The sequence below is a fragment of the Caretta caretta genome, chromosome 6 (genome assembly GCF_965140235.1).
Source record: "Caretta caretta isolate rCarCar2 chromosome 6, rCarCar1.hap1, whole genome shotgun sequence".
NCBI lineage: Eukaryota > Metazoa > Chordata > Testudines > Cheloniidae > Caretta > Caretta caretta.
Window position 1 is genome coordinate 18562022 of NC_134211.1, and position 13644 is coordinate 18575665.

The following is a 13644-nucleotide window of genomic DNA, read 5'->3' on the forward strand; positions in this document are numbered from 1 at the left end:
GGACTAGATTGAGGTCCCAGTCAGGGTAAGTTTTGTTATCAGAGGAAAGGTTCAAACACCAACACTATATTTTAGAAAACATTCTTCACCCCTCTGGTTTTCTCCAGAGGGTGACAGGTGTTGATAGGTGCTAAGTGCATCCACATGGAGCTAAGAGATACTTCCGAAGTCTTTAAGGAGAAAAGGTAGTTCAAAATGACACAGATGTTGGCATCCTCTGGGGTTATTAGACAAAGTTGGTGCCAAGCAGAAAAACCCCTTCCCACTTTGCTGTGTAGCACTTTTATGGAATCCTTCCTACTATTGTTATGGACAGATTGTACTGCTTCTGAACATGCCTCTTCTAGGTTTGTTGTCCATCCAAATACCAGGCTAATCAGGTGAGGGATGCTAAAGTAGGATGTCTGATCTTGCCTCTGTCCTTGGTCAACAGGTCTGGGAAGAGTTGAATATGGATACATGGGTATCCTGATATCAGATGAATGCTGGGAAACCAGAATTGCCTGGGCCATCTGGGAGCAAATCAACATCACTGATATTCCCTGTTGCTTCATATTCCTCAAAACCTGAGGTAAAAGTGGAACATGTGGAAAGGTCTGTCAGTTGTCCTCCTCAGTTGGTCTTTAAATTGCCTGTAGTCAAGTGGTAACGATGTGGTCACTGGAACCACCTCGCCTGCACTTGAAAATTCCAACTCCATTTGAGCTGGTGGTTCCTCCTCTTCCCTCCATTAGTTCTTGAGATTCAGAAACGTCTCTGCAAAGGGAGGGCTGTCTGGATTCCCTGTGGTACTGTTAGAATTCAGGATGTCACGTGTATGGATCCCAGTAAGGCCAACGTGAGGAGACAAACTGGAATTGGGATGGTCTCCATGGAGTAGGGTACCATTGGTTCTGAGGTGCACAATCTCTTATGAGATCTGGACTATGTCCAAGAGACTCTGGATACACTGTCTGGAATGACCCCTTGTCTCAGTGATGACACTGTCCCCCTAACATTCAACTCATCAGATGAGGTAGCAGATTCAAAATCCATGGGCGGTGCTGTTGATCCTGGGATTCTTACACCCCATCTCGTAGATGGTATTAGTGAGCGACACTCCCTTTCCCGCATGCCCTGGACCAGTGGTGCGGAGATCTCACTGCTCAGGATCCGTTCTGACAGGAACAGGGATTCCAAGTTAGTGAAGATGGCCATGTCCTCAGGGCAGCATTTACCTAGCCCTAGACTCAAGGGAGTGGGATGGGCTCCCTTCTTTTTGTGGTACTGAGAGCATCGGTCTCATTGCAGTCTTTGGTACCAATGACTCATTATAACTGTGTGATGGTATTGTCTGTGTAGGAGGTACCCACTTTTGTTTTTCTCTTGCCAATACCAGGGATGGCCCCGCTCCTACACATAGTGCTGGTTTCAGGGTGCTTTTGCCCAGAGCTGGGAGAATGGTACCACTCTCCTTGTGAGATCTTGACACTCCTGTACCAGTGCATGGCCTCTCACCCAACTTGGAAGTGGCTGAAGAGGCCCTCTTTTTGGATGAAGACCTGGAAGGGGATCTCTCTCGTTTCTTGTGAGAGGGCCTCTGTTTGGAGGAATCCTTCACTCTACTCCTATCAAGCCCAGACCTGGAGGTCACAGTGCCAGGAAGGGAACTTCTCAGTACCTCTTTCTGATGTACAAGAGGGTCTGATGGACCAGAGTTGGGCCAAGGTCTCACACCATGATCTGTTCGGAATTTCCAAACCCTATACTTATGGGACCAACAGGCTCAGTCTGGGAAGGATCAACAAATGCTGCACTATGAGGGGATGGGGGTTTCCTCAAGGCCGTAGAGGCTCTTAAGGTGGTTGTCACTGACTAGGAAAGCCCAAAGGCAATTCATGAATCCCAAGATCTTGGGCATACTAGTCACCCTGTATGGGAGGACGGGTCTGGATAAAGGGAGACCCCCAACGCACTAAATACTAAAACTATAAAAGCTATCTGAAATGTATTTAAAAGCTTTTTACAGGTAATTACAGTTAGACTCAGAAGAAGCTAGCTAGCACTGCAGACACCAAAGAGGTTCCATTTCAGACGGTAGGCAGCAGAAAGGAATTGGAGAGGTGGTTTGTTCCCACTGACTCTTATGCCCTCAGTTTGGAGATTGAGGTGAAGGGCCCAGGTTCAGAGCAATGAACAGTACTAGCAAGAGTCTTTCAGTCTCAGGTACACAGAGCACATGCACACCCACAGTGGAACACATATAGGGACCATCACTTGGAGAATATTCCATCAGCTATCTGACAACAGAATCTGACACAAACTCACATGTATTATTTAATTTTGCCTATGCTGAGAGGGCACAACTGCACCATGAACATGTCAGAGATATTTTAGACCATATCCAGCATATGTTTTGGGGTTGCTGTATATTCTGAGAGTTGATTTATTGTATTTTTAAATAACTGACAGTCGTGCCTCAATTTCTGAGGCTGGATTTTTAAAATGAAGAGGCACCTAATAAAACAGAGGTCCACAGTGGTCAAGGAAAGAGTGCTAGAATCCTGTTAGCAACAATAGCAGCCAACAGCTGTGGATAGGGCCTTATGCACCTAAAGCTTTTGGCTAATTTCACCCAAAATAAGTCCTTTCAGAATACAATATTATTTTGCTGAGGAGGACAGAGTTAGGCTTCCTCTTTTTAACTTGCTGCAACAGGATAGCTGTCAAACATTAAGTATATAACATGCCCTCCCTCAAACACCTAAAAAGCATTTAAACTAGGATTCACTTTCCCCTCAAATTTACAGTATGCTGCTAAACTTAAGGATGACTAGCGTCAGTTGCCCAGTTAAGTTATAAGTATGGTCCATACCAGATACCTGGCACAGAACAATAAGTACAGCACCAGTTTAATTTTCAGCCCAGTGACTAGACATCTGAGGACATTATGGCCACACATAAAAAAAAAGAAAAAAAAAAACTTCAAAGACATTTCCATGGGAAGAAAACTGTAAGGAATTGAAATCAGAAAATTAAAGACCAACAGAAGCTGTAATCCAAATGTCAGTGTGCTTCCTTGCCCGAGTTATTTTACCAGCTTAACTTGTATTTTTATTTATGTTCAAAAGATATACACCTCACACCTACTGACAAAAGGAGGAAAGCATGTTCAACATATTCCATGTTTGTTTATGCCTCTTGTAAATTTTGTTTTAAGGTGAGGGGGGAAAACACATTACAGTAAAAGCTGTGTTATCCATCACTTTACCAACCGGAAAGCTCTATAAACCAGCATTTCTGATCTTCATTGAAAGTCTGGTTTACAGTCCAGTTGGTGCGAGGCCAGCAGACTCCCTACCTGGCTCCGTGTGGCTCCCTGGAAGCAGCAACATGTCCCTGCTGTTCCTAGGCAGAGGAATTGTCACAAGGGGTTTGGAGTGCGGGAGAGGTTGAAGGGCACAGGCTCTAGGAGGGAGTTTGGGTGCGGGAGGGGGCTCAGGACAGGGGGTTGGGGCACAGGAGGGGGTGCAGGCTGCTGGATCCAGGCAGCGCTCACCTCTGGCAGCTCCCCGCAAGCAGCAACATGTCCCTGCTGCTCTTAGACAGAGGCTCTGCTAGGCGGCTCTGCGCACGGCCTCCGCCCCACCCAGAGTGCTTACTCCGTAGGTCCCATTGGTCAGAAACTGCAGCCAACTGGAGCTGCGGGGGAGCACCTGCGGATGTAGGCAGTATGTAGAGTCACCTGGCTGCGCCTCCGACTAGGACCGGCCGGGATGTCACCTCTTGCAGGAAGCTACCAGAGGTGAGTGCCGCCTGGATCCAGCCTCACAAACACCATTACCCACACCCTAACCCCCAGCTCTGAGCCCCTTCCTGCACCCAAACTCCCTCCCTCTTAGTTAACCAGAATTTTTGACTTACCAACACCCCCCTTTTCCCCAACATGCTGGATAACAAAGCTTCTACTGTAGCAGGCTCAATTCTGAACTGATTACGCACTTGTATGTTACATCAAGTCTAATGTAGCACTTCAATTTCTGGGAAAGGAGTAAAGGCTTTGTTACTCACTGTTTCTTCTCATTCACTTCCCATGCTTCAAGTATTCGTTCCACTAATTGGCACTTAAGAAAAAGCTATTAAAAAAAAGTGTTTGCTTAGTGTTTCTAGAAGCGTTAAGTAGCACACATTAAGATAATTTCACATAGAAGTAGCAATTAGTTTCAGAAAAAGATTAGATCACAACATGTTTTTTTAAATTCATACAACAATACTCCAAGTGCATTAAGCCTTTTTCACTGTATTAAAGACCAAAATTCTTGAGATCAGCACCCTACAACTCCTATTTAGGCACCTAAATAAGTGTTCAGGTCCCTTTGCTCTCAACACAATCTGCTGAGTGCTGAACATTTTTGAAAATCTGTCCCTAAGTGAACTATGAACTATATTCAGAAAAATCTGTTTCATATATGACAAAATAAATAATCCGGAACATCAAGATTACCCTAATCATACATTTACAAGCCTCCCACCAAACCAGAAAGGATTCTCTTCAGAGCTACTCAAATCCACTCTTAAGTTAAGGGGATTCCTCTTCAGACAGAACTAAGACACCAGCTATCCCACACATCAGTCTCATCCTAGGGATGGATGAGCTACTGCTGCAGCCCTCCCAGCCCCTAGCAGACTGGAGAGCAATCTACCATGCATCAACAAAACTATGCCTTCAGCATGGGTAGTCACTAAATCTTTCTTTTTTCCTTTTTTTTTTTTTAATTCCATGCCTCTATTTAATAAGCCAACGTTTAACTTCCACTAGAAAGAGAAAGGGCTACAATAGTTAAGAACAAGGCTTACAATGTCAAGATGTACACAAAAGCAAAAAACTTACATGTTTCAGTAAGAGATTGTCCCCAATGGAGTCCTGATCTGTAATTGTGCCATTTTCTGTGCTCTCAAGGGGACTTGCAAGAATTAATGCAATACAGACTTCTACTTGAGTATGCAAGAAGTTATTCCATGTGTATTTAAAGAACATATCCTGCAAGACAAATTCAAAAGGATTTGATTACACACACTGGGGTCTTTTCACTGGACACAACAAGCAGCAGTGTAGATCTAGAAAGTCAGACAGTAACTGGCAATCTCTTAAATACTTTAAAATTTTGTACATGTCATAGATAATTTATTGTTTTAGAAAGACAATCAACACACATTTGGCACCTAAATAGCAATTTTACAACCGACAGTTGCCATATAATGTAGATTAGTACTGGTCAATTTATAAATAGGGAAATAGAGGGACAAAAGTTGAGTCAGAAAGACAACTCAGATGTCCATACTTCCAATCCTACCCTTCATTCCCTATAATACTGTAATATTTTTATGTTCAAGTACTGGCTACACAAAAAAAGCATATAGTGAAAAAATATACATTTAAATGTTAATTTTTCTGTGTCTCTGATTTAGATCAGATTATGTTTCTTATATGAAAACAAGAAAAATGGCATCTGTCACTGGCAACATCCAGAATTATGAGAGAGTTCTTAAAAATACTCAATGACCTGAGATTTTTTTAATAAAATTTAGCTATGCAATTATAATGTGAGACAGACATGGCAGCTTCCTGCAATATACCTGAAAAACGTTATTTAATAAAAATTAAGTAACTTGAGTCCAAAGATACTCAGACTTTAAGGCCAGAAGGGATCATCATGATCATCTAGTCTGACCTCCGGCATACTGCAGACCACAGAACCTCACCCACTCGCTCTGGTAATAGACCCCTAACCTCTGGCTGAGTTACTGAAGTCTTCAAATCATGATTTAAAGACTTGAAGTCACAGAGAATCCACCATTTACATTATTTTAATTGTACAAGCAACCTGTGCCCCATGACGCAGAGGAAGACAACACATCCCCAGGGTCTACCAATCTGACCCAGGACAAGATTCCTTCCCGACCCCAAATATGGCAAATCAGTTAGGCCTGGAGTATGTGGGTAAAACCCACCAGACACCCACCTGGGAAAGAAGTCTCTATAGTAACTCAGAGCCCTCCCAGTCTAATATCCCATCACCAGCTACTGGAGAGGTTTGCTACTAGCAGTCACAGATCAGCAATACGCCATTGTAGGCAGTCTCATACCATCCCCTCCATAGAAGTATCAAGCTCAGACTGGATAACCGTCAGGTTTTTTTGCCCCCCACTGCTCCCCTTGGAAGGCTGCTCCAGAACTTTACTCCTCTGACAGTTAGAATCATAGAATCATAGAATATCAGGGTTGGAAGGGACCTCAGGAGGTCATCTAGTCCAAACCCCTGCTCAAAAGCAGGACCAATCCCCAATTAAATCATCCCAGCCAGGGCTTTGTCAAGCCTGACCTTAAAAACTTCTAAGGAAGGAGATTCCACCACCTCCCTAGGCAATGCATTCCAGTGTTTCACCACCCTCCTAGTGAAAAAGTTTTTCCTAATATCCAACCTAAACCTCCCCCACTGCAACTTGAGACAATTACTCCTTGTCCTGTCCTCTTCTACCACTGAGAATAGTCTAGAACCATCCTCTTTGGAACCACCTCTCAGGTAGTTGAAAGCAGCTATCAAATCCCCCCTCATTCTTCTCTTCTGCAGACTAAACAATCCCAGTTCCCTCAGCCTCTCCTCATAAGTCATGTGTTCCAGACCCCTAATCATTTTTGTTGCCCTTCGCTGGACTCTCTTCAATTTATCCACATCCTCCTTGTAGTGTGGGGCCCAAAACTGGACACAGTACTCCAGATGAGAAATTAGAAACCTTTGTCTAATTTCAAGCCTAAGCTTGTTGATGGCCAGTTTATATCCATTTTTGTCAGGTCCACATTGGCGCTTAGCTTAAATAACTCCTCTCCCTCCCTGGTGTTTATCCCTCTGAAGTATATAGAGAAAGCAATCATATCTCCCCTCAGCCAAAGTCTTTGAGTCCCATCTCATAAGGTAGGTTTTCCATTCCTCAGATCATCCTAGTAGCCCTTCTTTGCACCTGTTTGAATTAATCTCTCAAACATGGGAGACCAAAATTGTACACAGTATTCCAGATGAGGTCTCACCAGTGCTTTGTATAATAGCACTAACACTTCCCTGGGTCTACTGGAAATACCTCGCCTGATGGATCGTACACTGCATTAGACTTTTTCACGGCCGCAGCACATTGGCGGTTCACAGTCATCATAAGAACATAAAAGCGGCCATATTGGGTCAGACCAATGGTCTATCTAGCTCAGTATCCTGTTGTCCGACAGTGGCCAATGCCAGACGCTTCAGAGGGAATGAACAGAAGGAAGTAATCATCAAGTGATCCATCCCATCACGCATTCCCAACTTCTGGCAAACGAAGGCTAGGGACACCATCCCTGCTCATTGTGCCTAATAGTCATTGATAGACAAAGAACAGGAGTACATGTGGCACCTTAGAGCCTAACAAATTTGAGCATAAGCTTTCGTGGGCTACAGCCCACTTCATCGGATGCATGCAGTGGAAAATACAGTAGGACGGTTTTATATACACAGAGAACGTGAAACAATGGGTGTTACCATACACACTATAACGAGAGTGATCAGTTAAGGTAACCTATTACCAGCAGGAGAGTGGGAAAAAACCCATCACCTTTTGTAGTGAAAATCAAGATGGGCCATTTCCAGCTTGATCATCACTACAAAAGGTTGTTTTTTTCTCCCACTCTCCTGCTGGTAATAGGTTACCTTAACTGATCACTCTCGTTATAGTGTGTATGGTAACACCCATTGTTTCACGTTCTCTGTGTATATAAAACCGTCCTACTGTATTTTCCACTGCATGCATCCGATGAAGTGGGCTGTAGCCCACGAAAGCTTATGCTCAAATTTGTTAGGCTCTAAGGTGCCACAAGTACTCCTATTCTTTTTGCGGATACAGATTAACACGATTGCTACGCTGAAACCTGTCATTGATAGACATACCCTCCATGAATTTACCTTGTCCTTTTTTGACCCCCGTTATAGTCTTTGCCTTCACAACAGGCCTCTGGTAAAGGATTCCGCAGGCTGACATTGCACTGCGTGAAGAAATACTTGCTTTTGTTTGTTTTAAACCTGCTGCCTATTAATTTCATTTGGTGACCCCTAGTTCTTGCATTATGAGAAGGAGTAAATAACACTTCCTTATTTACTTTCTTCATACCAGTCACAGACCTCTATCATACCCCCCTTCGTCAACTCTTTTCCAAGCCGAAAAGTCCCAGCCTTATTCCTCTCTCCTCATATGGAAGCTGTTCCATATCCCTTATTTTTATTGCCCTTTCTGTACCTTTTCCAATTCCAATAGATCTTTTTTGAGATCGGGCAACCAATCTACATGCAGTATTCAAGAAGTGGGTGTACCATGGATTAATACAGAGGCAATATGATATTATTTTCTGTCTTATTATCTATTCCTTTCCTAATGATTCCCAACATTGCTAGCTTTTTTGACTGCCACTGCACACTGAACAGGTGTTTTCAGTGAACTATCCACAATGACTCCAAGATCTCTTTTTTGAGTGGTAACAGCTAATTTAGACGGCATCATTTTATATGTATAGGTGGGATTATGTTTTCCAATGTGCATTACTTTGCATTTATCAACATTGAATTTCATCTGCCATTTTGTTGCCCAGTCACCCAGCTTTGTGAGATCCTTTTATAACTCTTCACAGTCTGCATTGGACCTATTTTGAGTAATGGGTATCATCTGCAAATTTTACCACCTCACTGTTTACCCCTTTTTCCAGATCATTTATGAATATGTTGAACAGGACTGGTCCCAGTACAGATCCCTGGGGAACACCGCAATTTACCTCTCTCCATTCTGAAAACTGATCATTTATTCCCACCACTTGCTTGCTATCTTTTAACCAGTTACTGATCCACAGAGGACCTTCCCTCTTATCCCATGACAGCTTACTTTGCTTAAGAGCCTTTGATAAGGGATTTGTGAAAGGCTTTCTGAAAATCCAAGTACACTATATTCACTGGATCACCCTTGTCCACATGCTTGTTGACCTCCTCAAAGAATTCTAGTAGATGGGTGAAGCATGATTTCCCTTTACAAAAACCATGTTGACTCTTCCCCAACAAAATCGTATTCATCTACGTGTCTGATAATTCTGTTCTGTAATACAGTTTCAACCAATGAGGCTTACCAGCCTTATCCTGTGATGAACCTATACATCCAGGTCGTTCTCCTCCGCCGCTTCAACTGATAAGTCCCCAGCTTAGAGCAAAAACTGTTCTTGTTAGTCCCTAAGTGCATGACCTTGCACTTTGCACTATTAAATTTCATCTTATTTCTATTACTCCAGTTTTTAAGGAAATCCAGATCTTCTTGTAGGACATTCTGGTCCTCCTCTGTACTGGCAATACTCTGTGTCGTCCGCAAATTTTATTAGCGCACTCCCACTTTTTGTGCCAAAAATGTTAAATAAGATTGGTCCCAAGACTGATCCCTGAGGAACCCCACTGGTAACCTCCCTCCAGCCTAACAGTTCACCTTCCAATATGACCCCACTATAGTCTCCCCAATTATTTATATTATTGTGGGTCAGGATTTTTTATAGCCTGGGGCAGGGGGTAAGGGAGAAGAGAATGTTACGTGAACCCTGGGAAGTGTTAAGAACTTAAAACGACTGTATTAAACAATGTGCCAGGTAAGAATGGACTTTTAGGACATACAGTGTTAAGTGGTTCTCCTGGGAATCTCTAGGAGGACATGAATGTAAATTTCCCACATCCAGTTATGCTACTTCCTGAGGAGATGATCATGGTTTACGTGTTCCTGGAACCTGAAGATCAAAGACCCAAGCTGAATAAAGGAAAGACCAAACTATTCATCTGCACTTGCCAGGAATATCACACAGTGTAAGAAGGGGACTGTGCAGCCTGGAAAAACCCTAATCAGGAGGGAGTGGAGACCTGGGTCTCTGCCCAAGAGATATGACTGCAGAGGACGCCTAGAGTGGGTGCCCTCAAGGGATCATGGAGAGTGAATACAGGTGCAGTTGCCCTAAACTGTGACATAATATATCATTCAAAATGTCTTTAGGAAATAGCAACACTCTTCCTTAAGGAGGTGTTATTAAAACTGGATGGTTACTATGCACAGTAATTAAGCCTACCAAGAGATTTATGGTATTTCCCATTCCAAGTATAGGGAATACCATAGTAAACTTTGCATTGTGGCAAAATCATTTTAAAATGGCATCCACTGCAGAATATGAAGAACATTTATATGGCTTAGGTCTAGTTTTATTTTACATCCTACACTAGTACAACTTATTCTACAAACAGTATACCAAATTAAGATTATATAAAACGGAGGTATATGCAAAGCCAAGGAGGATAGAAATAATGGCAACTAATAAAATGGTTGAAGCATAAGTAGGAAATAAAAGTAAACCTGGAAAAAATGCAGGCTAGACTATACGAGCAAAAATACACATTCAGTGGGAGAATCTATGTGGCAAGAGGACTGTCAACTCGATACAGGTTTTCAAGTGCAATACAGTGGTGAAACCACCACAGGTTTGGCAGCATACAGAGAGGTACCACTTCAGACCAGGGAGATAACCAGGCCTTTTTGTCACTGATGGAACTGTACATAATGCACTATATACAGCTGACATATTTAAAAGGAATTAAAAACAAAAACATTAAGGTCAGGACGGAATGACTCAGGAAGAAAGAATAAAAGCAAAGTAAGTTTACGTAGTTTGGCTGAAAGAATTTGAGGGTGGGGAGACAGCAAAGATAAGGTAGCAATCTAGATCTGTCTGTAGAGCATAAACACCAAGGAGCAAGAAAAACCATGTCTAAAGAGTCTATAGAGGTCGAAAGAGTAAAAGATTAAGCAGAGCTGAGGAAAATTTTTGGTTACTGTCAGGAAGAGAGTAACAAAATCCAGATGGTGAAATAGTCTCACAAGGAAAGTGGTGAAAGCCTCACCACATGACTCACTATAAAACACTCTATGGCACAATCTGCACTGACAAATCAAACAGATATTGTGATATCTTAACAGGGCTTTGCCATCTAATTTCTGTGGTTTTATAAAAATGAAGAGGGTGGTGTGAGGCTCTTAACAGTGTAAGTAAATTATTCTTACCAATATAACTCCTATGCTGTTCAACTCCATAAGTTCCAAGTTCACATTGTTTGTGTTAGTCTGTAGAAGGCTGGATATCAACCTAATCACATTTAAACGAGTGTTTCCCACAGGTGGATCCAATACACCCCATGTTGTCTTCATAACACTTTTCTAGACAAAAAGAGTCCGTGGGAATAATTTTTTTTAAAAAGTACACATTTCTTTCAAACCAGTTCGGTGTTATCCACAAACAGAAAAATTTGATAAGAATCTTGTATGGCCAGTTTGGCAGCAGTAGCATGACATTATGTTTTGGGACAGCAAGTTTTAGTCCCATAGGTTAACACTTATTTTCTAGCACTGTGGACTGGGAACAGAGAAGACAATGAGGCTGGGGGAAATAAAAAGATATGGAGTATACAAACTTAGTGGCATTATGGACACCTAAAGGAGCTGCATTCAGCCCCACGACGGACATTTACTGGTGAGAACAGTGATTTAGGACACACTTTATCAAGCTCTAACTAACTATTCAAGTCCAGGTGTGTCTAGTTAAGCAGTTTTTGTATTTATCCAGGCAAGAAAATTAGTAATTATTGTGGTAAATTTTCTTAAGTCAGAAGAGAGAAATAAACTTTAGTGCAGACTTCAGAATAATGATGTTTGCTTTAGTGAAGAGAATGTTGTAAAAGCCTAATGGTCCCTACTGCTGCCATATAAATGCCAGCATACTTACACAGGAATTTCGATACCAGATCAGACCAGTGGTTTGTGTACTCCATCCTGTCTGACAGTGGTCATACCAGCTGCTTCCAAGGAAGACAAACGCTCATAGTGGACAGTTATGCAACAAACAGCAAACAGAGATTAGGAAGAAGTGTCCACATCTTTTAGTGGTTCAGTTGTGCACTGAATGGAGATTTTATATCCTTTCTAAGAAAGCATCCTCCCTACCTACTACAAATAGAGTATGGATATTCTCATTATCCTTCAAATTCTACACTCCTGACCACAATTATATCTTAGTACAATGAGTTCTGCATGTTTCCTTAAAAAGTGAGTTTTTCATTTTTGTATCTGTAGCCTTTCAATTTCACCAGATGTCCCTGGTGATCTACAACTGATCTACCTTCTCTCCTGTCTTTTTATAGACCTCATATCCTCTTATGCATATCTCTAAAGTGAGCTTTCCCAATCTTTTCCACAGTGTATATGGAAGCTTTGTCACGCCCCCCCATGATACATCCTTCTTCTGGACCACTTATTTCTGCTTTATTTTGGTGCGTCATGGCAAAGCATGCTCCTTTCCAAAGAAAGGAAAGGATATTTTGTTGCATTTTAGTGCAATTGCTTTTTCTCTATTTTGCTTAATTAAACAAAGTCAACAATTAAAAATATGAACACCAATACATTACAGGGATATTTGATCACCATATCAATAATGAATAGCCAAACTATAAGTGGCTCAGAAAAAGGCTTATGGACTGTGTGTTAGATTAAAATGTACTTTTTAGCTTTCATTAAACCGGTTTCTGAATAAAAACAGTTACTAACCTTTTGTAACCACTGTTCAAGATGCATGGCTCATGTCCATTCCACATTAGGTGTGCACACACCATGTTCACCACTGCTGAAGATTTTTCCCTCAGTGGCATTTGTCAAGTCAACTAGCACCCTCCGGTGGCATGAGCTCATGTGCCAGTATAAAGGAGCCTGGACAGTCCCACACCCTCTCTTAGTTCCTTCTTGCCAGCTAACTCAGACAGAGGGGCAGGAGGTTGTGGAACGGACATGAGGAACACATCTCGAAGAACAAGAGTTATGGAAAGTTTAGTAATTATTTTTTCTTCGAGTGCTTCCTCATGTCCATTTCACGTTAGGTGACAAGTGGTACCTAAAGGGATGGGCTCAGAGTTCATGGACATGCGGATTGCAACCCTGCTCTGCCAAACCTGGCATCATCTCTGGCCTGCTGGGTGATAGTGAAGTGGATGGAGAAGGTATGAACGGACAAGCAGGTCGCTGAACTGCAGAGGTCTTGGACCAGGACATGGGCCAGAAACGCTGCTGATGAAGCCTGAGCCCTTGTCTAACAGATGATCAAGATGGCAAGAGGTTGGACTACCACAGGATCCAGGGAGGGAATACTGGAGGCCAGGGAGACCGTGAGGAAAAGACAGTTACTTCTTCCTTAACTGTTGTTTTTCGAGATGCGATGTTCATGTCCATTCCATATTAGGTGTGCGCTCTCGCCACATGCACCAGTGACAAAAGTTTTTTCCCTCAGTGGTATCCGTACGGTACTGGCTCTGGAGCCCCCTAGAACGGTGTGCACATGCCGCGGTATAAGGGGCACTGCCGGCTCTCGCCACCCTCAGTTCCTTATTGCCGAAACTCTGACAGTGGGGAAGGAAGAAGGGTTATGGAATGGACATGAGCAACAAATCTTGACCACCACCAGTTATGGAAAAGGCAAATTTTCTTCTTCTTGGAGTGCTTGCTCATGTCCATTCCATATGAGGTGACTCC

General features: G+C 42.6%; 1 protein-coding gene across 12 annotated transcripts in view; it reads right to left on the reverse strand.

Annotated features, from left to right (window-relative positions):
• PPP6R3 (protein phosphatase 6 regulatory subunit 3) overlaps positions 1-13644 on the reverse strand; it is a 138600-nt gene that overhangs the window by 49255 nt on the left and 75701 nt on the right. For 9 of the 12 annotated variants that reach the window (XM_048855292.2, XM_048855297.2, XM_048855296.2 and 6 more), the window contains 3 exons: positions 11134-11286; positions 4871-5020; positions 4051-4115 (listed from right to left, as the gene is read on the reverse strand). In XM_048855292.2, coding sequence (XP_048711249.2) covers positions 4051-4115; positions 4871-5020; positions 11134-11286 — 368 coding nt within the window. The remainder of the gene's footprint in view (positions 1-4050; positions 4116-4870; positions 5021-11133; positions 11287-13644) is intronic. The other 3 variants (XM_048855303.2, XM_075129297.1, XM_048855302.2) reach the window with 1 other exon arrangement.